The sequence below is a fragment of the Cibotium barometz genome, chromosome 29 (assembly GCF_041138505.1).
Source record: "Cibotium barometz isolate CiBa-2024 chromosome 29, ASM4113850v1, whole genome shotgun sequence".
NCBI classification, from domain to species: Eukaryota; Viridiplantae; Streptophyta; class Polypodiopsida; order Cyatheales; family Cibotiaceae; genus Cibotium; species Cibotium barometz.
Genome location: NC_141074.1, coordinates 19,852,722 through 19,880,065, shown reverse-complemented (window position 1 = coordinate 19,880,065; position 27,344 = coordinate 19,852,722). Strand labels below are relative to the sequence as shown.

Genomic DNA, 27,344 nt, shown 5'->3' with positions numbered 1-27,344 from the left:
TTTGGACCTTAGTTTTGCTTCATTACAAACTTGAACTACAGAGATTGGTCCGGAATCTCAGTGTAACATCGCCCAAAGTGTTGGAGGCAAACACCTCATCATAGATGTCGACAAACAGTGAAAATTCTCTCATTTAGAAATCCACTCCAAAAGATCTACTCGCAACTTGTTTGGACTTCAACCACTCGATCGGCTTCAATCATCAACAATCGATGATGACTGCAACTCTCCCATGACCTTCCACAAGAAGTGGGATATGAAGAGCCATATATGTGAACGGTTCTAAATGCTAAGAGTACGTTCACATGCTAACAGCCATCGAAGAAGCCTCCATCTTGCCCAAACAGATAGGCATCCCAATTGCAATCTATGGAGCCATCATATCCATGCACCCAAGCAAAGATTTACCTCCACACAAAGCGGTGACTCCATCAAGAAAACTGTGCATCTGCGTCCTAGGCAGCAAACTGGTCTACATCTGTGTTAATCAAGCAAAGTAGAGCCACCCAAAAGGTCAAAGCAACATCGCATATTGTCATACTTCAAGCAAGCAAACGCCACCAACACTTCAAAAAGAGACATGCCCAGATACATTCAGTCATGTTCGACGAGCCACGTATAGTTCGAGGCTTATCAAGTTTCTAGTCCAACTAGGTGTCTTAAAATTCTTCCATTCTCATGGACAACCCAACCTCAATCAAACCCACATGATTGGCCATCCCGACACACATCAACTATCAATTTCCTATCTCAAACCATGTGTAAGAGTCAACTATCAATTTCATATCCAAATGCCCATGCATGCCACATGCAATATATCCACGAGCTTCACATGTATTAAAAAGTAGAACAATATCTGATCATATCAAATATAATGATACATTATACACAATGTCACATTTATAACACAAAAAAGGGTTGCCCTACATATCAAATTGTGCACCTCCCTTGTGGCATTGACCAAATGCTACACGAGTAGTAACTTAAATGGCTTGTACTTGTTAATTAAACAACTTCCATACAACTTACTCTATGCAATTCAATATCTATATGACATATTTGCAAAGCTGATACAGAGGAAAAAACATATGCATCAGCAACTTAAATGACTGCTATTTGTTTTATTGAACAACTGCCATACTAGTCTATGCAACTCAATACCTATATGACATATTACAGAGGAAAAAACATGTAGATGATAACCCTTTGATTAAGGAAGAATTGAAACCACAAATTTAGTTAATAGTCACTTGCCATTAATACGCCGACCGAAACACAATTAGGGGCAAGTTAGTAGCCCAGCAGTAAAGCAGTTCATGCCTTACCCAAGGGCGCAAGTAGAATTCCCCACCACCTCCCCTCTCTCTCCCTCTCTCTCTCTCTCTCTCTCCCCACCCAAGGGGTTTTGATCAAAGTAACAAACCTTCCAAAAAAAACAAAAAAAACAAATCAAATGCATGACTAACAAAAAAAGCTCTTAAATTTTGAACTTTCTAAGTTCAAGCAATGCAACTCCACAAACGTTCATGCTTATTAAGAGTTAAGCACCTTGTGTATAGCTTATTTTACTCACCTTTTAACCTTCTAACAATCTTAACTCCATCCTTTACGGAGTCTCAAAGGTGTCTTCTTAGCTTACAAGTCTTCCGACTCCAACCTCAGATGGACAAGTTCCAAAACAAATCACCAATACATCAACATGACCATAGTGAGATTAGTAACTTCAACTAGTTCTTGCACAATAGTCAATACTTCAACTGATCAAGAAAATTTTGAATGTCGAGGCCTTTTCTATTGAGAACTGTCTTTGGGTTGTTTGTACATCATGAAGGGATGCACACTGGAACTTCAGACAAATCTGCCAGCATTGAGATGGAACCTATTTTCAAGCTGGACACTTACAGTCATCTTCAAATGGTAAGTGAAGATCCCATGCCAACAAATGGCCACATACTGAGTCTTGCCACATCATGAGCTGTCCCTAAAAAACCCAGACTCAACCTCCAATAGGCCAGCCCTGAGACATAACTTCTAGTTGATTTGACATAATCATATTCCATGTAATGTAAAATATTAATTCATTTCTGCAAGTCCCACCACATGAAATCAAGCCCACTCTCTCTACTAGTGATGCATACCAGAAACAATTTCAATCACTACTGATAACAAACTCCATAGCCTCATTCTAACATCCCCACTGCTTTTGGGGCAAGACTCGCACAAGCCTTTGCCGGCAATCTTGGTAACCCCAATGATGTCACTGTACAGAGCAACGTTGAGAGTAGCATAAATACACGAGCAGTTAGGTACACATAAGTTGCTGCAAAGTTTATGGCTGAAGAATCTTTGTTCTCGATGTCAAAACATAACCTTAAAAAATAACGGTTAGCCATTTTGACTAATGATAATATGAAGCTCCACCAAATACTCAGTAGTGCACAATCCCACTTTCTTCATGACATGGATAATACAAATACAAACTTAACATTTACCCCACATATGAGAAACATTGTCAAAATTGAAACAAGCAACCAACAGATTCCTTTTATGCCCATAGAGAAATTAAATGTAATTTCTTCAAGCTACACCCACACCAGTGTAACTTGCTCAGCCAACAGCTGGTTATAGCAATAACACCCTGACATGCAAAATATGATACAAACTGACACAAGCTTGTGAAGCCCTTTCTAGCCACAATGATCAAAAATTATTAGAAGACGAGACCTTCATGCTCAAGCCTCCATATCCACTACGCACAGCCCGGGCCACATGACCTCGATTTAGAGTATCTCCATCCCCATATAATCCAGAGCCTCTCCCAGAAACACCGTTACTATAGGTGCTCCGCAGTCTTGACCCATTGTTCTGGAGAGTACCCCTACCTTGACCACGGCCACGACCACGACCTGTACAACAAAGTCTAGATAAATGGTGCTTTTCCTAGCTTTATTATTTACAAGAGAAACCCAGCAAGACATACAAACCTCCAGTGTAAGTAGACTTCCTCTCCTCGATATGGGCCTTGCGACCTCCAATAAGGACAGGTGATGCCTGTCAAGCGAAGCCAAAGAACGGTGAGAAAAAAATCAATGCAAAGGTGACAGCCTTTCTCTCTCATCCACATGCACTTCCCTCTCCTTCAATCCATAGCTGCCCAAAAATCAAAAAATTCATTTCTCATACAGGGGAAACTGCAAGCTTTCCCACAAAGAAAAGAACCCAAAAAAGATACTAACAAAGACTAAAGCTATCCCCTCCACACACTGATCATAGATATCTATACCCTCGGGTGCAGCTACTACCAGGTGGAATTCGACACCCCAACTCCTTCAGACCACATGCTTCAGCTGAGCCCCGTTGCATTATGCACAGCCCAGGCATTCTTCACAGATTGGCAGCACAGTTTTGATCCTGCCTCCGTGTTGGATGGGGGAGTAGATGCTCTGCACACACACACACACACAGTCGTATCGAGCTCAGGGTGAGAGAGAGAGAGAGAGAGAGAGAGAGAGATCATGTGATAGCTGAAAGTACTCCATAGAATGATAAGAACTGCGTGGATTACAAGGTACTTGTAGTCCTAGGGCTTACGTGCCCAACACACTAGAGTGTGTTCACACGGGGAAAAAACCCTTGCCAGCACAGGTAAAAAGTGCCCGTGTGTAAGACTGTTCACACCAAGACTTCCCAGAGGCCAAAGGCTAACAAACCCCCCTGTAGTGAATGGTGTGAACGTGTACATGGTGTAGCAGACTACCCTGGTAGAGGCAATAAGTTTAAAGCTTTGTAGAACGCTTCAAACTTCTCTCTCGAAAGAGACTTGGTAAACCCATCTACCTCATTGGCCTATGTAGGAACATTAAGTCCAAGCTATCTCTCCGACATGGAACCTCTCCTTGGCACAATGATAATGCACCTCAATGTGCTTTGTTTGTGCAATGAAAAACAGAATTCCACGCGACTACTAATGCACTCTGACTATCAATGAAAATGGTGGTAGAAGATGGTTGTCTAATACCAAGATCTACCAATAGACAGCAAAGCCATACACACTCCACAGTAGCTGTGAATGTTGCCCTGTACTCAGCCTCACAACTAGAAGTGGCCGTTGTCGTCTGCTGCTTGCTAAGCCATGAAATGCATGAACTTCCAAGAAGGAAACAGTTACCACTGGTTGACACCCTAGTGTCATAACATCCTGCCCAATCACTATCAATGTAGGCAGTCAAGCATAAAGAAGACCCATTGTACAAAGCAATGCAAAGTCCTTGAGTAACGAAAGACAAGCTTCACTACTTACCATTGCCAAGTGCCAGGGCAATGCATAAATCTACTCAACTGTGAGATTGCATATTGAATATCAAGACAAGTAGTTCATAGATATATATAAGGCATCCGACAGCTTGCTGATAAGTGGCAACGTCAAAAGGCTCAGAAGAGTCCTTAAGTGTGAGTCATAAGCCTAGTTCCACCGGTTTGAAATCTATCATTTGAAACATTTCTAAGAGCTGCTCAATGTATCTTCTATGAGATAGCATGATGCCGTTCTCAACTGGTATAAACTGGATGCCCAAATAATAATGTAAAAGCCCCATGTCTGTAACATCAAATGAATGCTATAATTCAACGTTGAAAGCTGAAATTTTTCCCTCATCAAGGCAAATCATCAACATAAAGGTTTACGATTATGAAATCATCCCCTTGTTTGCGGTACGATATAATCGTCCCCCCCCCAAAGCACGAGAAATAGATCCTTCTATTAGTTAATGAAAAAACAGCCACGATAGGCTAAATACAACCATGAAGGGCTAGATACATCCTCGCCTCATGTACAGGGCGGGGATCAAAAAAATCAAAAGGGGTGGAGAAAGATGCACTTCCCCTCCGGCTGATATGACCGTTTTCTTACTGTTTTTCGACCGTTTTTCCTACTGTTTTTCGATTGTTTTTTTGACTTGCCTTCCCTATAGGCTTGAGCTCTTGAGCAACACCTTTAAAGTGCCCTCCCCCCCAAACCTTCCCTTACATTCAAGCTTGAAGCTCCATAGTTTGTAAGTGTTTAAAAAAACCGTATTTTATCATACGGTATCCCAAAATTTCATATCGTACCAAAAATTCCCGTATGGTATCAGACTGTACGGTACCATGACAACTATGGGTTCTTGACCTGCACACTTCTTCACCTTGGCTAAGCACTTCCCCTTGGCTGTCCAGGCCCTTGCAACGCAAAAACCCTTTGTGAATAATGAGATCTGATCTTGGGTATTTATACCCCTGAATTATGCTGGTTGGCTGCCTCTACAAGGCTCGGCCCGTTGCTGACAACCTCACAACTTGGTCAAAAGGCAATAAATTGCTTTTTATGCAACGTTTTCACGTTGGCTAAAGGCTGGCCACCATGCACTATGTCCTGGCTGCTGGGCAGCCCTACGTAGACTGTATGGGCACTGGGCAGCCCCCATACATGACCGCCTGGTTGGGCAAGGCCCCTAGAGCCTGTCGGCTGCTTGGCCAGGCCCCTTGGACTGGCCGACACCCTATCCAGCCCCTCTAATGGGTGGTGGTGTAAAATCCCCACGGATCTCCTCGTGATTGTTCCTGGTACGAGACTCGAAACCTGCAAACAAACAAACAAACAACAAGGGGGTGCAGGCCTGACTCACCTCCCAACCATGACAGCCGTGGGCAAGCCCACAGTCTTGGCTGTCCCCACCGAGCCACGAGCTGAGCTAACTAGGTTGACATACCGACCAATCTCCTCCTCGCGACGTCCCATACCGCCACGAAGCTGCCCTCGCGGGCCTCGAGATCGCTGCCAGCCTCGGCTGCGTAAAGCAGGTGCACGTCTGCACTAGATCCAGGCTCCAAGACCATAGAGCTCTCACAAACTCGCGAGACTCTCTATATCCCAATAACTAACCTTGGCCACCCTTTTATAGGCTCTTGGCCGGTCATCAGGCGTCCACACTTGGATGCCCGTCCGTCCATACTTGGGTGCCCGCCCGTTAGTATATCCCTAACTCAGCTCGTCAATCAGCCTGCCTAGCTCCAAGCTTCCCCAAGCCTCGAAACTAGTCTTGCGTGCGTGTAGCACACGGTACATACACATTGTGCACATGACAGGTGGGGCCTTCCTGGCCCCTCTTGGGTGGCCTAAGCCTACCCAAATCCCATGTCTAGAGATGTCATCTCCTTCTTGGGTTAGCCCTAAGGGCTGGACCCCTTTCTACATGCTCCTACAGATGCCCAGCATCTGATTGCAAACCAAACACTCACAGTATGGACAGGCACTACTTCATGGGCAGCCAGCACTTCGGGTACAAGATGGCAGGTACATCTGAACGGAGGGAGGCAGGTACAGCAGGGCTGCCAAGCCAATTCAGTACGGACAGATAAGGGGCCAGGAACAACACCTCCTTAGGCGGGTACAGTAGGCGTAAGGAGGCGGGTACATTAGGCATGAAGGAGGCAAGAAAAGCCACCAACCTCACACGTGGGTATTTTCCAAAAAGGTTCCATGCAAAAGCCTTTTTTTTAAGGTTATAAAACCTTAAACCAACTTAATACTTTGGGCACCCTCATAAGCAAATGTCCAGCCCCTAATTAAAATGAGTGTGAACACATTACCTTATAAATATTAAGGTTTACTCTAGTTTATGAGTTTCACCTTTTAAAAAGGCCAAAATGAAAATACTTACCACCTGTTCACACGCCACACCACCAAGTCAGCAAACAGCACTCCATAGTACACTGGGGGCGTCCCCGTCCAGTGTACTGGCACGGCATAACATGCAGACACACGCAAACAAGTCATGCAAAAACAAATTTATGCATGCAAGCATAAATGCATGTGCACATATAATGAACGAAATCTCCCTTTCATGAAACTTGTACATGAGGTTCCTGTCGGGCACAAAACTGGCGCGACAGAAATATAATATGTCCCCGTCTTCCTATGGAGTGACAGTTCCATAGGTAAGACACCATTCTGGCCGTACACGGGTGGCACCAACATGCTCCCGTCCATACAGCACTACGGGTGGCACGAAACTGGTTCCCGTCCATGTAACGCAGCACTGGTCACACACAGGTGGCACTTATCTGGCTCCCGTCCATGTGACACCAAAAGACTGGCCCTTTCATATGGGACATTGGCTTGGCCCCATGTGAACATGGCACAAATCTAGCCGCTCTATGGAGCGACAGTCCCATAGAAGTGGCTCCAGAAATGGAGATGGACCACATGGTGACATCCCCCCCGGCTTCTAAACAGTTGACCTCAATTGAAAAGCCTCAAGATATGCCTGCAGAAGCTAAGGGTAGTCAACAAAATAGTCCTCATCTACCCACTTTCCATCAATTGGCAAATAATTTTTAAATTTCACAAGGTATCTCCTGGAAAGCTTCCCATGTGGTAACTTTCTCTCCTTGTGAAATACAATCTGTTCTGGCTGAAGGATCTCCTCAAGCTCATCAACTTCTAGCGGATCTTCTATGACAAGCTCCTCTTGATCTGGCCCCACATACTTCCACAAAAGACTCACATGAAAAGCATTGTGAATCTTTCAATGGCTGGGTAAAGTGTAACACGCGGAAGCTCTGGGGGTCTTCTTTCAGCCCTAAACACCACTGCAAACAATCTGATGCAAAACACAGACATGAAGAGAGAGTAGAGAGAGAGAGAGAGAGAGAGATGTTGGAAAATTCAATATATCTGATGGTACAAAAAGGTACCTAAATCTGCAGCCCTTAGCTGCCTTCATACGAAAGGTGAACATCACCAAAATTTGTCCCTAAACTGGGACCCTAAGGACCCAACTCCTAAAGAGTTGAATGCCCTAACACAATGAGCACCTTGGCCTTTTATAGTCTCATTGGACTTCTTGGAGTGCTGGCCGACCCACTGGACAAAATAATCATAAATTCCATAAATATAGATGCGCCTGCAACCGCCTCAGTCGACAGCTCCTGGATCCTTATTTGGCTCAGCCGACAACTCTATCATGCAGCCGAAAGTGCATCCTAGTCCTTCTCCAAGTCCACACTAGCTGATCTGCACTTTGTGCTCCATAATCTTGGTTCTATCTGGTTCTCATTCTCTTTATCTGGCTCCCTCTTCTAGACCAGCATCTGAGAATGTCCATGGCATCTCTCATGCACATGACATCCCCCTCTGCTAAATTTGATGACAGGATTCCAACCTATTCTTGGATGACTGTCATCATCCCAATCTTTTCTCGAAGTCCCTCTGTCATCCCTGGCAAACCGTTTTCTCTGAAAGCCCGGCCCGGTATCCAAAACCACTCTGACTCCGAATAAGATCTATGGATCTGTTCCATCCAGTCCCCAATCCGAACCTGCCCTGGCTCTGAACACTGTCTTGGTCTTCATTCCTGAGAAATGAGTCTGGCACTCTCACATCGCCCCTTGGAGGATAATCCTCCCTTGGGACCGTTGCCCAAGAACCTATCTGGCTCACAGGACTGCCATCCCCTCTAGCTTTGTGGAACACCACCAACAAACCTCCTCGGAGCTCTTCCCGATTCTGTGTTCCTTGCCTTGGGCTTCGTATCCGTGTACTTTCCTGTACCTTGGACCTGTACACCATCATATGGGACTGATTCAGTGTTTAGCTTTGCTGAGCCTGATGCTCTGATACCAATGTAACACGCGGAAGCTCTGGGGTCTTCTTTCAGTCCTAAACACCACTGGAAACAATCTGATGCAAAACACAGACATGAAGAGAGAGTAGAGAAAGAGAGAGAGAGAGATGCTGGAAAATTCAGTATATTCTGATGGTACAAAAAGGTACCTAAATCTGCAGCTCTAAGCTGCCTTCATACAAAAGGTGAACATCACCAAAACCTGTCCCTAAACTGGGACCCTAAGGACCCAACTTCTAAAGAGTTGAATGCCCTAACACAATGAGCACCTTGGCCTTTTATAGTCTCATTGGACTTCTTGGACTGTTGGCCGACCAGCAGTCGACCAGCCCACTGGACAAAATAATCATAAATTCCATAAATATAGATGCGCCTGCAACCGCCTCAGCCGACAGCTCCTGGATCCTTATCTGGCTCAGCCGATAGTGCATCCTAGTCCTTCTCCAAGTACACACTAGCTAATCTGCACTCTGTGCTCCATAATCTTGGTTCTATCTGGTTCTCATTCTCTTTATCTAGCTGCCTCTTCTGGACCAGCATCTGAGAATGTCCATGGCATCTCTCATGCACATGACATAAAGCAAGCCTGAAGGACACTTCATTGATCTTGTCAATCACTTTGAAGAGTCCATAATATCGAGTAGAAAGCTTTGGATATGATCCCTCTCGTCCTGGCCTCTTTCGAAGCCTAGCTTTCTCAAATTTCAGCAATACCCAATCACCTTTCTTGACTTGCATGTCCCTTCTATGCGTGCCAGCAGTCCTTTTATGCTTGTCTTGTGACCTTGCAATGGCTGTCCGCACTTGAGCAAAGGCTACATCCAAGTCACGTACATACTCATCAGTTGCAAAAATCTCATCCTTTGTACGAAGGATGGGTGGCAAGACTACTTTGCCATAAATAATCTCAAACGGGGCCTTCCCCGTGGAGGCATGAACTGTGTTGTTATAGGCAAACTCTACAAGTGGAAGATACTTCTCCCACGCAGTCTTTTGATCTGCCACATAACACTTCAACAAATCCAACACGGCTGAATTTGCAACTTCACTTTGGCCATCCGTTTGGGGGTGATAAGCTGATGAAAACTCAAGTTTAGTGTCCATGTTATCAAATAAAGCCCTCCAAAAGAGGCTCGTAGTCTTGGGATCTCTATCTCCAACAATGGACTTAGGCATACCATGATGCTTGAAGATGTGAGCAAGAAAAAGCTTCACCATATAATCAACTTTAATGGTTTTCTTGACGGGCAAGAAGTGAGCTTGCTTGCTAAACATGTCCACAATGGTCCAAATAGCATCATTCCCATGCTAGGATCTAGGCAAATCCATAATGAAGTCCATAGTAATGCTTTCCCATGGCTGCGAGGGAATAGGCAATGGCTAAAGCAAACCTGGAGGCTTTTGCCTATCCTTTATTTGCCAGTTCCCTCTTGATGCCATGATCTGCACAAAATCTGAGAAATACATTCGAGGAGAATTCACCCCCTTTGTCAGCCCTGAGAGTCTTTACCTGCAATCCAGACTCTTTTTCCACCATCACGTGCCAATCCTTGAACCGTGCAAAAGCTTGGTCCTTCTGTGAAAGAAAGTAGACCCACGTGAATCTGGTACAGTCATCAACAAGCAGCATAAAATAGAGAGATCCTCCCAATGATGGTGTCTGCTGAGGTCCACACAAGTCAGTGTGAATCAACTCCAATGGTTTTGAATCCCGCTTGGAAGCCTGCTTCGGAAAGGATTCCCTATGCTGCTTACCACGTATGCAAGAACTGCAACGTCCTTGCCTACTACCAACATCTGGCAAGCCAACCACCATCTGGTCCCGGAAAGCTCGGCGCAGTGCATCCACATTTAAGTGGCCAAAACAAAAGTGCCACAGATCTCCGACCTGAGAACCTGTCAATGAGGAGAGTGCAGAGAGCTTGTAGATATCATTCTCCACACCGCCTTCCCAAACAACCTGGCCAGTCTCACGATCTCGTAGAGCAACTAAATGCTCCTCAAATTCCACAGGAAAGCCAGTCTTGCATACTTTATGCACTGACAGAAGATGAAAACCAAGAGCAGGGACGTAAAGAACACGGGAGGCATGCTTGCCCCCCTTGCCGTCGGGAATAATCTCCATCCGGCCCTCACTGTGTATTGGAATGGTGGAGTTGTCGCCAATGAAAATGCGACCTGACTGCCGTTTTAGATCCAGAAAGAAGTCACAGGACGGAGTCATGTGCCTGGAAGCACCACTGTCAAGAATCCATTCCCGGGTATCCTTTGCGGTGAAGCCAACTCCCTCCTCGCTCGAAGACGATGAAGCATCGGAGTCCATCATCTCTAAGTGCACAAATGCAGGAGTCTTTGCAGCTGAGGCTGAAGAATCAGCACTCTTTCCGGTCCGCTTAGGACACTTCCTCCAATAGTGGCCTTTCTCGCCACAATCATTGCAGGACCGTTCGGCCTTCAATTTCTCTCGTTCTGTGTCAAGCTTCTTCTCAGAAGACTTCTCCGGAGAAGCCTTCCCTTTGCCCTTGTTGTTATTCCGGCCTTTCGGCCGTTGGCCAGTTAAGGCCTCCGAACCTCTGCAGTGAGGAGGGTTCGTGAATCGTTCCTCCTGGTCCAAGACCATGTGTGACAGCAAAGTAATGGCCATATCTTCTGATGATATCTCCTTCCCATCCTGGAGGACTTCCTCAGAAGGGCCTGCAGCTTGTTAATGTGCTCCCTCATCGTCGACGACTTTGCAGTGTTCATAACCCGCATCTGCACTTCCAAGGAAATCCTCTTCATGGGCGATACCCTGTTATAAAGAGAAGCCAACTGCTGCCATATGCCTCTAGCCAGCATCATATGCTTTACGTGATTGATTACTTGTGGTGTGCAGTTGAGGAAGATAAATGACTGGACCCTGGCGTTGACACGATCCCACATCTGTGCCTGTGCCTCGTGGTCCTTCCTCGTTGACAGTAACTCCCCTTCCTCTGCTTCCGGCCGTGGAACCCCAATAACGATGAAATCAGCAAGGTCATATGACTCCAGCACAGACTCCATCATAACCTTCCAGATGCTGTAATTGTTCCCGTCCAACAGATGGTCCACTGGGAACGTGGGGAGAGTTGGGATCTTCACATGCTTCTCAGCCATCTCTAACAAATCTACCATCGCGGAGATGTAACTGAAAGGGTGGGTGGGTGGGAAAAAAAAACTTTAAACCTGCAAGTGGCTGTCCAGCAACTTAGCCCACCTTCCTCTTGCTACTTCTCTTCCCGAACAGTCCCTGACAGCCCACCAATCAGCAACGCAACAATCCCCCTCTTGCTCAGAAAACTCCCAAGATCTTTCAAGAGCCTAGGGCTCTAATACCATGTCAAAATACGCAGCGGAGATGATAACCAAATCTGAGACCACAAGAGCAAGTAGAGTGCAGAAAATAGACAGCACAAGAGAAGGAGAGAGATAGGCGTGTAACTCTTCTCTATACACAAGATCCCGCAATGAAAACAAGATACAATGATGTGGGGGCCATGGGGCCATTTTATATGGACCTATACATGCACTCGGCCAGTGGAGAAATAGTCCGCCAGCCTCACGACTGGGTCTCCTCCAATCGGCCAGCAAAAAAACTCCACGACCTCAACAAAAAAAGTCGGCCAGCTCCATACGCACACGAGTGTAGTCGGCCAGCTTCTGTGTGATCCTGCCAGCATAGGGCAGCCACCCACACCATGGAAAAATAGGAAAAAATGGAAAAAAAATACGGGGAGTGAGGAAAAATGAGAAAACACCTATACAGGGCGGGCACACCCACAACAAAGGCCCTGGTGTCTGATAAAGACAGGAGAGACTTCTAACAAATACCTCTATGACCAGCATAGGGTGGAGCGTGACATTCCTCCATAACCTTTGGATACATATCTTTCACCACACATAAGCAGTTATCCTTCATAAGATAACCCTCTTTGATCACATAAGAGGCATGTGAGTGACCAGCCATCAAATCAGTCCATATATTGCAAAAATCGGCATCCAAATGATACAAATCTCGCATGGTAGATAAGTCCCCATGAGAGGCCACTGAAACTCCAACTACATAAGGCCTCCTGGATAATGCATCTGCTACTATATTTTTCTTTCCCGGAGTATGTACAATCTGAAAATGAAACATGGAAAGAAAGTTTGACATTCTCAACTGCTTCTTCGAAAGCTTTGTTTGAGATAGAAAATATCTCAAGCTTTGATGATCTGTCTTGACTACAAATTCAACCCCAAGAAGATAATGTTTCCATATCTTTAAGGCATGAATTACAACCAAGAGCTCTTTCTCATAGATATCCATATGAAGCTCGGCATCATGCAATCGACGGCTCTCATATGCAACTGCATGACCTTCTTGATTTAGGACAGCCCCTATACAATTCCCACATGCATCACATTCCACCATGAATGGCTTTTGCAAGTCGGGAAAAATCAATACGGGTCCACATATGATAACATTCTTGAGTTGCAAGAAGGCATCCTGCTCCTTGTTAGGAGTCCGTTTAAAAGTGGTTTTCTTATTCGTGAGATCATGTAGAGGCGTGGTAATCATAGCAAAATGCCTTATGAAGCACCTGTAATATGAACATAACCCCAGAAAGCTACGTACTTGATGTATATTTTGCAACTCTTGCCAATTTCGCATGGTTTCAATCTTGGCAAGATCCATTCTTACACCATCCTTGGATACAATGTGGCCCAAATAGTGTATCTCTGAAAGAAGAAACTCACTTTTCTTGGCATTAATGAAGAGTTTATGTTTCCGCAACTCTTCAAACACTGTGGCCAAATGAGTTCTATACTCTTGCTCATTCTTGGAGAAAACCAAGATGTCATCAAAGAATACACCTGTGAAATTTCGATGGGATCGAAATATCCTATTCATCGTACGATTGAATGTGGCTCGGGCATTGGTGAGACCAAAAGGCATCACCAAAAACTCATACAATCCAAAAGCTATCCTGAATGCAGTTTTGTGGACATCCTCTGGCACCACTCGTATCTGGTGATAACCACTCTTCAAATCAATACGGCTGAAACAAGCCGAGCCATCAAGCTTATCCAAAATGTCATCAATGCGCAGGATTGGAAATCTATTCTTGATGGTGAGCTTATTTAGAGCTCTATAATTCACACACATACGGAATGACCCATCTTTCTTTTGAACAAGAAGCACGGGAGAGCAAAAAGGTAAGGAACTTGGCTGAACCAAACGTTTCTCCAAAAGCTCATTAATCTGCTTCATAATCTCTTCTTGTTGTGCGACACTCACACGATATGCGGGTTTGTTAGGTGGAGAACAACCTAGCACAAGATCTATGCGATGATGCTCGGGCCTTTGAGGAGGTAGTTCACCTGGCAATGCATCAGCAAAACAATCTTTGTATGCATGAAGAAAATTCAGCCTATCCTAAGTCTAAACATCCATAATTTCATGACTTGGTTCAATGTTATCACGAACAAAAACCAAGTACGCTAAAAGACTCTTTTTCATTGCTTTATTAATCTGGATGTGAGATACAACTGGGATAGAATCCCCTTCCTTGCCAGCATCAATAACATGCATGCGACCTCTATGCATAAAGGAAATTCTGTTTGTCTTATACTTTTTGCGGGGCTCAAGCCTATGATGTCATGGCTTGCCAAGCAATACATCACATCCATTAAGTGGGGCAACCAAGAAATGCTCATGATCAAGATAACCCTGAATATGTATGCATAACTTCCCAATAAGTGGGATAACCTACGCCTCTTTACCAACAAAGGTAGCTTCTGCTTCAATTTGAGGCACCATGTCCTCAACCTAAATGCCCAAAGCGGCTGCCATCTGGGTAGAGATGAAGTTATCTGTTGCACAATCATCAAACATAAATAGAGCGGGCTGATCCTTGATTTGACCCCATGCTTTGCATACCATCCTCTCTTTTCCATCATGCTGCGTGTTTCCCTGCACATCGGGAACTGCATGCACATTTGCCTTGGGTTGCTTGTCCTCGTGCTTTTGTTTGCGGTTGGGGCATTGTCTAAACATATGCTCTTTACTGCCACAAGAAAAGCATTTCCCCTCCTTTGCATATTGCTCCCTTTGCTCGGGAGTCAAGCCAAATTTATTCTTCTTTGGCCCATGATCCTTGGATGTGGTATTTTCAGCTTTACCTCCCTTCTGAACATCCCAAAAGCTCTTTTTAGATGGCTATCCACCTTTTCGCAAGTTTGGGACAGCCTTCTCTTTGCCCTTGGAACCACCTTGATCTTGCTTGATTTTGAGCACCAATTGCTCCGTAGCAAGAGCAGATGCTATAAGCTACTGTAGAGTGTGTTTCGGGTGCAATTCAATGCCTGAACGATAGGCTGGTTGCAACCCGGAACGAAACTTTCTTTTCTTTTCATCCTCGAAAAGTTGCATGAAAGGAGTAATCTCGAGCAAAACTTTCCAAAATTTGCTCACATACTGCTGTACACTATCATTATCCTTTTGATCAAGTCTATCCCACTTTGATGTGAGTGTATGCTCGGCATTTGGTGGCAAGAATTGGGCGTAAAATCTGTCCTTAAACTCTTTCCAAGTGCAAATGGGGTCTTTGGTTCTTGTGGCCCCATTGCATGTGACCTCGCTGAAAGATGCCTTGTCTCACCAGGAGACAACTCAATAGGCAAGATCTTTTGGCTTGCATGCCGACCACTGTCCCCATGATGTACATACTTGGAATCCAAATGGCCTTCAGCATGCATGAATCTGTTTCCTCCTGTGCCATGAGGAGTGGATGCATGGCGAGAGGTGACCGATACTTCTTCTTTACGCAAATATGATCTCAACCTTTGAGAGGTTGGTCTCCATGCTGCAAACGGGGTGGATTCTTGAACATAAGTTGTCCATCCTCTCCCTCTTTAAGGTCACCCTTACGGATGATATAAGAGAGTGCAAACTCCCTTGGCTTCTTGCCCACTTCTCGAGCCATAGACTCAAAAGTCATGTCCACCATAGCATCAACTTTCTTGGCTTCTATGACACTTTGTACATGGGGGTCCTCATGCAAGAATTTCAGCTCTTGCTCTTTTGCCTGCAAGAGCCTGTCACCATTTGGCCACCCAATTGGTCCACCCGTGCTTTCTTATCTTATCATGTATGTACATTGGACTGGTGTCCATGGTAGTTGCTTATGCCGAGGATTAATGCCACTCGATACTGTAGACTTGGCTTTCCGTTGGGACTTGTGCCTCCGTGTACATGCCCGGAAATGCTTGGTGGATTGGTGTTCCATTGGGTCTAATATCCTTGTGTACTTGCCTGGAGCACGTCTATTTTAGTAATCTCATGAACGGGGATTGTCCATACCAATGTCGCATTGCATAGCATCTTTATGTGCTTGCTTGCAATTGAAATTGCATGCTATTTTCATGCTTGCTTGACCAATGTGTAGTTCCGGGTAAGGCGACGCCCGCCCGCGAACCGTGCGTGTGAAACTGTCTGCTGACATGGTTATGTGGCATGTGAGGGGTGGTAAATATTGGTTATAAACTTGGCCTTAGGAGTTAGCACTAATTTATAAGTGAGTGTGTACACACTTCATTAAGTTTTGGGCGACCAAAACTCACTTATAAATTATGACCAGCCCAGTGTTCACACACACTGATGTCCCGAGGTGGACATAACCCAATGTCCACCGCCCAGACCTTATCCCCTTTGTACAAAGGGAGTAACCAACCATGTGTCCACTCTAGCTTGCTCCACAAAGCACCTGCCTTCCACCTACACTGGACAACTCACCATCTCACTCCTCTTTCTCTCACTAGAGTTTAGCGCCTCCTTCATGAGGGCTGTTGGGCTGCATTTTCTGCACATTCTCCTTCCCAACTCCATTTCCAAGCTTGTTAAGGTGATTTTCAAGCTTCCTAGAGTGTTTCCGGATGCTAATCACTCTCCTACACACTCCCAATGACTGAAATTCAGCAAAACAACTCTCTTTATCGCTATAATTTCTGGTCTTTTTGTTGAAAACCCTAATTTCAGCTTTCCTTTCTCAAGTTGAACTATAGGGGAAGCTTTCCCAAGGTTCCCTTCATCTTCTTGAAGACTTTTGTCGCGAAGAAAGGCAACAAATCAAAGATCTCGACACTCCAAGGACTTCCATCGCGAAGACTTCTACTGTCATCGACTCTACTTGCTATTGGTAAGCTTTTATGCTTAAATATGGGAGAAAGTAGCAGGAGGGAGAAGCCGGATTACAAGATCACATACCCTGTGTAGTGTTCTCTTGTCCTACGTGCTCTCTTGCAAATTGTTGCTACCATGTGTTGGTGGAACAATAGAGAGCAGATGGTAGGGAACATGGGCACTCGAGAGGGTAGTGTGGGTTGCAAGTCTACATCGACAATCACTTGTTTGCAATACTGTATTCATATGCATTGGTATGGAAATCTGGTCAGAAATGCCTATGACACTATGTACTTAATTCTCCCAAGATCAATAAATATACTTTATTTGAGGGAGGGGTCGGCCGTTCCGGCTCTTTGTGTGTCTCTTGTCAATCCAGCAATTTACTTCTTGTATTCGAGCAAGTGTCCATCAAATCTTAGTGTATTTAAGTGTATTGATTAGCATTGTGTTCAACCAAGTTACAGAGCCTCTTCATGTGCTCAAACTCAACCCTATCTTCCTCATGCATGGGTTCTTTACCACGTGATGGCCATCCCATGAATGCACTGTCATAGACTTTCTCAAGAGACTTATGCCTTCCATGCAATGCATTAGAATCCCGTGAAGCACTTGATTGGCCCCTCGAATTCGGCACTTTCAATGGGTTGCCCTGGCTGTCCATTGAATCAAGTGTTCGTACTTGCTTCCGATCTCAAAACTCTTGTACATGATATTATTCTCCTTGGATAATAAAATACTCCAAGGGACCCATTCCAGCCTCTATGCGGTGTCACACGTGCAAGCTCCATTTTTTGCATTTGTGGATGTTTTGTCCAGCTTTTATGTTTCATGCAAAGTGATGATGAATATGTGTTAAGGCTGTGGCCATGTTTAAATGTTTTAATATGCATTGATGGTATCAACAACAAGTGTGTCAAAGGCCCTAGTCCCCCGGGCACCGCCGCTGTCTCCTCTTGAGAAAGAGAGACGACCGGGATCTAATACAAATGTGACCGCTCCCTACAGGAGGCCTAAAGATCAAAAAACAATACACATATTTAGAACACTCAATCTAACTGATATTAATCAATGGAGATAACATCAGCAACACAAATACTGAAAATACTGAAAAATACAAATGACATCAGCGTTGGGGCCGGAAAGGGCCGGTCCCCCCTCAATACTTTTTGTATTTCTTGGAGTATTTATATTTGTACAAGTGTCACAGGCCTGATAGGCCTGATTTCTCCACAAGGGAGTAAAAACAACCAAATAAAACTGGTTCAAGTCGATGAAGAGGTGTTGATCAGAGTAGCCTCAAATCACCTTCACTGGGTGCACACTTGCCTTTCACTGGTCTTCCCGGACCGTGCACAAACGAACATGCCCGTACTAACGCAAGCAATAGTGATAACATCGCGGAGGAAACGTATCCTAGTTCTCCCATGTAAGCTTTGTACCTGGTTTTTCCTCATACCCTCATGACCTTCACTGGCTCCTCTATAGGTAAGGGCACGTTCAAGGCAATCATGGGAGAAACCACTACCCAATGGCCTTCTAAGGTGTATGCAACTGGAGAAGAAACTTGCCTACACAAAGCTTGAAATAACAACATTTAACTTTTAATTGTTATCTAAATTTGAAATAAAATATAGAAACAAATACTTGGCATAGGTTTTAATTCAAATCTCAACAAAGAAGATCATTTCCTTTTTGTTGTACTACAAATGGGTGCAATCAGCTGCTGTAAACAAAGCAACCAGCCGGTACAAATGTGGCAGCCAGCACAGTTTGCAGGTACACGTGGGCAGCCAGCACATCAGGTACAAGAAGGCAGCAACACTGTTTGCAAGTACACGTGGGCAGCCAGCACTTCAGGTACAAGAAGACAGGTACATCTCAGCTGAGGGAGGCGGGTACAGCCGGGCTGCCAAGCCAGTACAGCACGGACACATAAGGGGCCAGGTACATCAGCTCCTTAGGCGGGTGCAGCAGGCATAAGGAGGGGGGTACAACACGCGTGAAGGAGGCAAGAAAAGCCACCAACCTCACACGTGGGTATTTTCCAAAAAGGTTCCATGCAAAAGCCTTTTTTTAAAGGTTATAAAACCTTAAACCAACTTAATACTTCGGGCACCCTCATAAGCAAATGTCCAGTCCCTATTTAAAATGGGTGTGAACACATTACCTTATAAATATTAAGGTTTACTCTAGTTTAGAGATTTCACCTTTTAAAAAGACCAAAATGAAAATACTTACCACCTGTTTACACGCCACACCACCAAGTCAGCAAACAGCGTGCGTCCCCGTCCAGTGTACTGGCACAGCATAACAGGCAGACACGCAAGCAAGTCGTGCAAAAACAAATTTATGCATGCAGGCATAAACGCATGTGCACATATAATGGACGAAATCTCCCTTTCATGAAACTTGTACAAGAGGTCCTGTCGAGCACAAAACTGGCGCGACAGAAATATAAAGATATGTCCTCGTCTTCCTATGGAGTGACAGTCCCATAGTTAAGACGCTATCCTGGCGGTGGCCCCAACAGGCTCCCGTCCATATAGCACAGAGCAAGTCCCACATTGCTGTCATGAAACTGGTTCCCGTCCATGTGACGCAGCACTGGTCACACACGGTGGCACTAATCTGGCTCCCATCCATGTGACACCAAAAGACTGGCCCTTTCACGTGGGACATTGGCTTGGCCCTATGTGAACATGACACAAATCTGGCCGCTCCATGGAGTGACAGTCCCATAGAAGTTGCTCCAGAAATGGAGATGGACCAAATGGTGACACTCGTCCTGGACAGGACTCGCATGGGACCAGTTTCCACTCCAAGTCATACACCTTCAGATATGTCCACATGGCATCCAAGTGCGGGATGCACGTGACATCCCCTTCTGCTTAACTTGACGGAAGCTACATAGGCTCCACGTAGTTCGTCAATAAAGCCGGATAGTTATCAAAGAAGTCTGTGTCAAGCCATAGGGCTTCGTGAGTCCCTCGGTCTTAAAACTTCGTGAGGAACTAACTGTCTTTGTCTTTGTCTTTGTCTTCGGCTTGAACCATGCTTCAAGCTGTGCGAAAGGAACTATTCTAGAATCATCACTTTATATTCATCCACTATATCTAGTTCCACATCGTCTTTCACTTCTAAAGGGATTGGGCCTGCATATAGTTTTAGCTAACTAACATGAAACACAACCGAGCTCGGAGGTAGCTTCAACTTCATTGACACCTCATTGATCTTTCTACGGATAGCAAACGATCCGAAACTCCTGAACGATAATTTTGGGCATCACTTACCCACCTGTTCCAGTCTTTGCTTCATAATCCAAAGATAAACCGCTTCATAAAACTGCTCCTGGGCCTGAAGTAGATCTCCTCGTGTTCGGATCTCCTCCCCAAACTGAGTCACTCCCACCATGGAGTCGGACTCCATCCAACAATCCCCCTCCTGTGTACAAGAGTCCATGATCCTTCGCATGCCGCAGAAACCACACGAAACGCAATCCTGCCTCCCAAAGAGTCATCCACAACCACGAGCTCAACTGCCTCATCAGGAAGCTCCCGTCCAATCTGGTGTCCATCAACCAGATCAATGAACCATTCTGCTTTTGAGTCAAAGAGGCATCACACTGCTCACAAGGATCAACACCTATTACGGTGCAAAAACGAGTCCTGGAAACCTGTTGAAGACCACGCAAGGCCTTCTGAAACTTGTCAACCACCCCCTCTGAATCCGGAACCACAAAGCCTGGAGTATGCACCTCCTTCTGCAAGTAATCAACTGCCACCTGCCTGGCTTTCTGAAAGGTCCCCGTGGAAAGAACATCCTCATCTACAGGAGGTTCTTTGTCCCGAATACTACGAGACATCAGAGCATAAGTTACCTGTTCAGTTTCCTCTTACTGACGAACACAAGAACTACCAGCATCAGTACTGGAGAGTTCCTGCCAACTGCTGCCATCTACTGGCAAGCTATCCACCATCTGGTCCCGGAAAGCCTGTACTTGCAGTGTATCCACACTTAAGTGGCCATTACCAAACTGCCACTCATCACAAACCTGAGGACTTGGGAGAGAGAGTGTTGAAAGCTTGTAAACTCCATTCTCCACTCCGCCTTCCCAAACCACTTGGCCTGTTGCTTTGTCGCGGAGAGCAACAAAATGCTCATCAAACTCCACCCGTACGCCAGTCTTGCAAACCTGATGCACTGACAACAGATGAAAACCAAGTGACGGAACATACAACACCTGGGAGGAATGCTTCCCCCCTCTGCCATCGGGAACTATCTCCATCCTGCCCTCACTGTGAACTGGGATAGTGGATGTATCCCCAGTAAGTATGTGACCAGAAAGCCTGCAGAGATCCTGTAAACCGGAACGGGAAGGAGTCATGTGCCTGGAAGCACCACTATCTAGAACCCACTCCCGAGTATCCATTGCGGAGAGTCCTCCAATCTCCTCCCTGCCCGAAGAAGATGAAACATCGGTGTCCATCACCTCCAGGTGCACAAAAGCCGGAGTCTTCATGATTGCTGCTGAGGAATCTTCACCTTTCTCGGTATTGGGACATTGCCTCCAATAGTGACCTTTCTCGCCACAATCATTACAGGTCCTCTCTGCCTTTAGTTTCTCGCGGTCAATAACGGACTTCTTCTCAGAAGGCTTCTCCGACGAAGCCTTCCCTTTGCCCATGTTACGGCCTTTCGACCGTTGGCCAGTTAAGGCCTCCGAACCTCCACCCTGAGGAGGGTTCGTGAATCGTTCCTCCTGGTCCAGGACCATGGGCACAAGCTCCTCCCATGTGATGGTGCTGAGCCTGCCACCACTGGTAACCAAAGACGAGTAAAATGCTGAGTACTGAGGGACAAGTGCGATAGCAACGTTATGGCCATGTCCTCTGACGATATCTCCTTCCCAGCCTGAAGAACTTCCTGCTGAAGAGCCTGTAGCTTGTTAATATGCTCCCGCATCGTCGACGACTTTGCAGAGTTCATAACCCGCATCTGTACTTCCAAGGAAATCCTCTTCATGGGCGATACCCTCTTGTAAAGAGAGGCCAAATGCTGCCATATACCTCTGGCCAGCGTCATATGCTTTACATGATTGATTACCTGTGGTGTGCAGTTGAGAAAGATAAACGAACGAACCTTGGCGTTGACACGATCCCACATCTGTGTCTGAGCCTCCCGGTCCTTTCGGATCGACGATAACTCCCCTTCCTCTACTTCCGGCCGTGGAACCCCAACAACGACGAAATCAGCGAGGTAAGACTCCAGAACAGATTCCATCATAACCTTCCATATGCCGTAGTTGCTCCCTTCCAACTGACGGTCCATCGGGAACGTGGGGAGTGTCGGGATCTTCACATGCCTCTCAGCCATCTCAAACAGATCTGCCATTGCGGGGATGTACTCTGAAAAGGGTGGGTGGGCGGGAACAAAGAAGAACTAACACCTGCAAGTGGCTGTCCAGCAAATCAGCCCGCCGTCCTCTTGCTTCTCCTCTTCCCGAACGGTCCCGTACGGTCCACCAATCAGCAACACAACAATCCCCCTCTTGCTCACACAAATCCCAAGAACTATCTAGAGCCTAGGCTCTGATACCATGTCAGAATACGCCGCGGAGATGATGACCAGATCTAGGAACACTAGAGCAAAACGCATGCAGAGAAATACAGCACAAGAGAGAGAGAGAGATATAGGCGTGTAACTCTACTCTATATACACAAGAAGATCCCAGAGTATGATACAAAATGGAATGGGGGGCTGGGGGCCTATTTATATGGCCCCATATGCCAGTCGGCCTGTGCTATAGGCAGCCGACTGGTCCTGAATCTCCACGACCAGCAAAAAACAGCCAGTCGGCCAGGTGTCAGCAATCGGCCATCTCAGAAATGGAGTCGTGGACCAGTGCCATCAGTCGGCCAGCTACTGGGTCCTCCTGCCACCTCAGGGCTGTCTCCCAAGCCACAAAAAAAATAAAAAAAATAGGGGAAAAATGCGGAGTGGAAAAAAATGAGAAAACACCTCATACGGGCAAGCACACCCACAACAAAGGCCTTGGTGTATAAAAATAGACAGGAGATGACTTCTAACACCTGCATCTTGGGCTCTTGTAAAATGCTTCTATCTAAATAAAGAAGTTCCTAGGTGGGGCAGCCGCTCCAGCCCAATGTGTTGTTTACTCATATTTCTTGTGGTTTCCTGCTATGTGCTCTCTGTCTGGATACTAGAAGAGTTCTCTCTTTTTTTTCCAGGTCTCCACTATTTGTGCCAGTGGTATCAGAGCGCAGCCAATTGATGGTTTGCCCAAATTTCCCTTCAATTTCACCCTTTTTTCAAATTTACCCTAAATTTATGGTTTCCTCCTAAAAGTTCCCCAATTTGTGCCCTAAACATAATTTATAGTTTCCCCAAAATTGACAACCCCAAATTGTTAACTTCCCAAAGTTTTCTTTTATTTTTGGCCCAAATTTAGTTCTTCCAAATTTGCCCAAACTTATGGTTGCTTCTTAAGTTTTGCCCCAAATTCATGGTTACCCCAAACTTGCCCCAAATTTAGTTTTTCTTTCAAATTTATGAGCTCCTACTTTTCAACTGAAAAATGCCAATTTCTCCAAATCTCTCCTCTATTTTATCCTAAAATTGTAATTTTTGTATTCCATCTTGAATTTGCCTTAAATTCCTAGCTTCCCCCAAACTAGCCCACAGCGTATGGTTTAATATACCCCAAATCTGCTCCAAAATTTATGAGTTACAAAAGAATCCACCCTCAAATGTTTGTTTTTTTCAAATCTCCCCTCTATTTTGCCAAATTTTACGGTTTATCACAACCGTGATCTAAGAAACCAGGCTTCAGGCAAAAGGTTTCAGGCCCGTTTCCAAATCGTGCCACTATGCCTTTATACGTCACAGCAGACACACTCCTTCCCGGAGACCCATGCTTCTGGAAAAGATAAATACCAACACATTTTGGAAGAATATTTGATCACACAAGCATGGTGCTGACGACTAAGAACTCAATGAAGAATTCATTCATTTGTAGCAACTTCAGCAGCAACTGCCTGATGTATGTGTGCGTGTGCCCACGTGTACATGTACATGTGCACACTCTCCAAGCAACTATCTCCAGAAGATAACTTCCACATCTCCCAGATGGCAGGATAAACTTCCTCCTATCTCAGAAAACAGTATTGATCTGCTCAATAATACCTCTATTGCAGCTTGAGCTGAGATTGAGTCTTCAAAATCCACGAACGCATACAATCCACCATCCTATCAAACAAAAAAAAAGCAATCATCAGATCTAAAGTGATTTTAAAAAAAGACGTTAATTCGGATTATCCCATCAGTCTTTCAGAAAATTGACTCACCTTGTTGCTCCTCACACTGATGCTACTGGGCCTAATAGGTCCAAACCTTATTAACTCATCCTCCAGTTGCAAATCAGTGATGTTTGCAGGTAGATTCTTCACATAAATGGATTTAACATCCACTGCAGGCAAACAAAAAGATTGTTTTCTGATTAAAAACCAAGCCCACAGCAAAGACAATAGAGCTGCCATCTCTAAAGTCTATATACAATAATATTTTCGACCTTCATTCTCCAAAGGTACACTCTCTTCCTTTGACTGTGCAGCTGCATGTGCACTTGAGAACTGAGATGAGCCACTGTGTTGGTAAGAAGGGAAAGGTTGCTCTGGGTTTGCAACAGCCTGCTGAAAGGTCACTGCCACCTGACTTGAGGTATGATTATCCCTTTGCAGCCGCAGCTGGACAAAATAGTCACTGAGGATCAAGAAAAGTAGCACGACTCAACTTCCTATTTACAAAAAACAATACAGCAATGAACAGCTCACAATGGACGCATATGATTTCTTCTCAGACGGCATTTCTTCCAATGAAGGAGGCCGAAAATCGCCATCTAAACAGGGCTGCTCGACTGGCCCAAGCCTCTCAGATGAGACAGCCTCAGCAGTATGAAAAGAAATGCCTCCTTCAAGGCCGGCTTGCTCAACATCAACAGCAGCTCTGTGGTCCAAAAATTCAGGCTCTTTGGCAACCGATGCTTCCTCACCAACAGCAGCAGAGGAGAAATCCCTCACTTCAGGCACTGCACAAAACACAAGCACATTGCATACACCAGCTATCAAACAAACGTGTATATATCTGGACAGAAACATCAATTTAAATACATGAAGATCTTCATCACAGTGTTGTAATGAAATCTTACCTGCCTCCACAGCTATCTGTAACCTCTCATACATGTCAAGCACCCCATTACTCACTTTGCGTACTGAAGGTGCCACTGATTGAGTGTCATCATCCAGGTACCTGAAGATATCATTGAGAACATAATAGCCTCTATCTTGAGGAGCAAGAAAGAAGCTCTGCACAAAGTTTCGTCTGCTATTGTTTATGTGCATAGCGCCAGTGACCAAAACAAAAACAGACCCACTGAAAGAGTCCAGAGCATCCACGGTCATTATCTCCGCTCTACAATCCTCATAACCCATAGACATGACCATTTTGTGGATTTCCTGATAGGCAAAGCATTCATTCAATGCATCAATAAAAACGTTTTAATGCATTGATGGTCACAAATTTAATAATTTAATTAAGTGACAACAGATTTAATAATATCAACAATTTACAGAAGAAAAAAAAACTATCTTTGGTTTTATAAAAGCTACCTGGCTACTAATGACAGATTTGACAACTAGATTAGGTTAACGACTAAATTAGCAAAGGACTGATCAAGCCGATAAAGTGCTGCATTTCTGATGAACTGGGAAAGCTCACATTTTGGTTTCTTGCAGTCTGAATTTCCCCTGTGGGCCCAGCCTCTGCCCGGGTTAGCCGACTAGCATCTGTGTAAAACCGGTATGCAACATGCGGTAATTGGTGGAGGACGTTGTAGTACTGAGTGACGAAGGCGTTCCCCACCTGTACAGAGAGATTATTGATAAAATTAGCCATGGCCGCATGACACAGGAGGAGGAGAAAAATAAATCCCAAAAAAAAAAAACAAGCAGCAGTAGATAGAAGAACATCACATCCAGGTCCAAATATATACCCATGGCAATAGCCAAAACACAGGAGAAGAAGAAGAACTTGGTCAATCACAGGATATGTAGACGAACATCCAGCCATGGCAAAACACAGAGAATAACGCAGACACGGCCAAAAGCAGAAGAACATGAAGCTAGCCAAACAAAGAAGACGAAGAAGAACTCCCAGAACAAGAAGCAGCCATGTAGAAGAATAAGAAGAAAATGGATGAAAACACTGACGGCGAATGGAAGAGGGGTGAAAAACGCACCATCTGTGCAGTCACCGGGACTGCCGACGCCATGGATTCCTGCAAAGAAAAAATCAATGGTGAGATTCCGTCGCCGACAGCTGGCAGAGATCGTGAAACAGAAATGAAGAGAAGAAGAGGTAACCATACCGAGAGAGAGAGAGAGAGAGAGAGATCAATGTCTGATGCTGCGTGGCTAGGGCGATTCTTGCAAAAGCAATTTACGAAACCCTAGACGCAGAGAGTGGGAAAACCCTAGAAATCGAGCAGAGATAGCACCCTCTGCACAGAAAAAGAGTGACGGGTAAGACGTCATATATATACTTTACAAATATACGAAATGTGATGCGTATGAAAATTGGTACGATAATGTTTATAAATAAATATACGTGTACATATATACATAATAATATAAGGATTGTGCATATATCCATGTATATGTGTGTTTGAAAATTGGTATTACGTCCTTTACGAATATACGAAATGTTGTGTATGAAAATTGGTATGATAAGGTTTATAAATAAATAAAACTAGTCCTCAACCCCTGAAAAGACATCAGGAATGGAAGTCGGAATACAAAGGGTCAATCGCGTCGAAGGGATTTTTCCTTTTAAAAATATATGTAATAGATATATGTATATCCATAAGTATATGTGATTGAAAATTAGAATGACATATCAGACTTTTTTTTGGTATCATGGATTTTTAGTTTAGGGTCTGCTGGCTCTAACCCTAGCTCTCCACTTGACAGCAAGACACGGTTCTTACCTTGGCTCTCCACTTGAGAGCCCAGTGGGCTATACCAACTCATCCCACTCACGCACCCTACATACCACACTTGTATGTGATACATTATAAGGTTTGGGTGTTAGGGTGGTTTCGCCCTGACAGAAGAGTTCAATGAGCACGATTGCATGACCATCCCTAACTAGCAGCCTTGATATGCCCCCTTAGAGAGCATACAAAGTTATTTATCAGCAATCCCCTCTTCCTCCACACTATTTGGGAATCTATCTTTATCGAACCTCACTCATCTAACATTTTTTTTTTAAGCAACACCATTGATAGTGCGAGAAAATGAGACAAGTATACTCAACTAAATTTACACGCACAGATATATAATTATCATAGAAGTCTTCAAGGATCCCATCATTTTGAGAAGGATTAAGAATAAGCTTTTTAGATTTAATCAAGAAGGATTAAG

At 44.8% G+C, this 27,344-nt stretch overlaps 1 protein-coding gene across 1 annotated transcript; it reads right to left on the bottom strand.

Annotated features, from left to right (window-relative positions):
* Positions 1-2,432: 2,432 nt before the first annotated feature.
* LOC147621946 (nuclear transport factor 2-like) lies at positions 2,433-26,447 on the bottom strand. Its single transcript, XM_086822961.1, has 10 exons — positions 26,291-26,447; positions 26,162-26,200; positions 25,642-25,785; positions 25,073-25,379; positions 24,699-24,952; positions 24,437-24,611; positions 24,213-24,334; positions 24,052-24,114; positions 2,985-3,051; positions 2,433-2,906 (listed from the first exon to the last, which is right to left on the bottom strand). The coding sequence occupies exons 2-10, from the start codon at positions 26,192-26,194 to the stop codon at positions 2,701-2,703; spliced, it is 1,371 nt and encodes a 456-aa protein (XP_086679087.1). The 5' UTR covers positions 26,195-26,200; positions 26,291-26,447; the 3' UTR covers positions 2,433-2,700.
* Between the last annotated feature and the right edge of the window lie 897 nt (positions 26,448-27,344).

Bases quoted from the DNA above. Each gene is read 5' to 3' on its own strand.
- LOC147621946 (XM_086822961.1), bottom strand. From the start codon at position 26,194: ATGGCGTCGGCAGTCCCGGTGACTGCACAGATG. The intron at 25,786-26,161 runs GTGCGTTTTTCA...CTCTCTGTACAG, and splicing joins TCCCGGTGACTGCACAGATG to GTGGGGAACGCCTTCGTCAC. The intron at 24,115-24,212 runs GTGAGTCAATTT...TTTGTTTGATAG, and splicing joins TCAGTGTGAGGAGCAACAAG to GATGGTGGATTGTATGCGTT.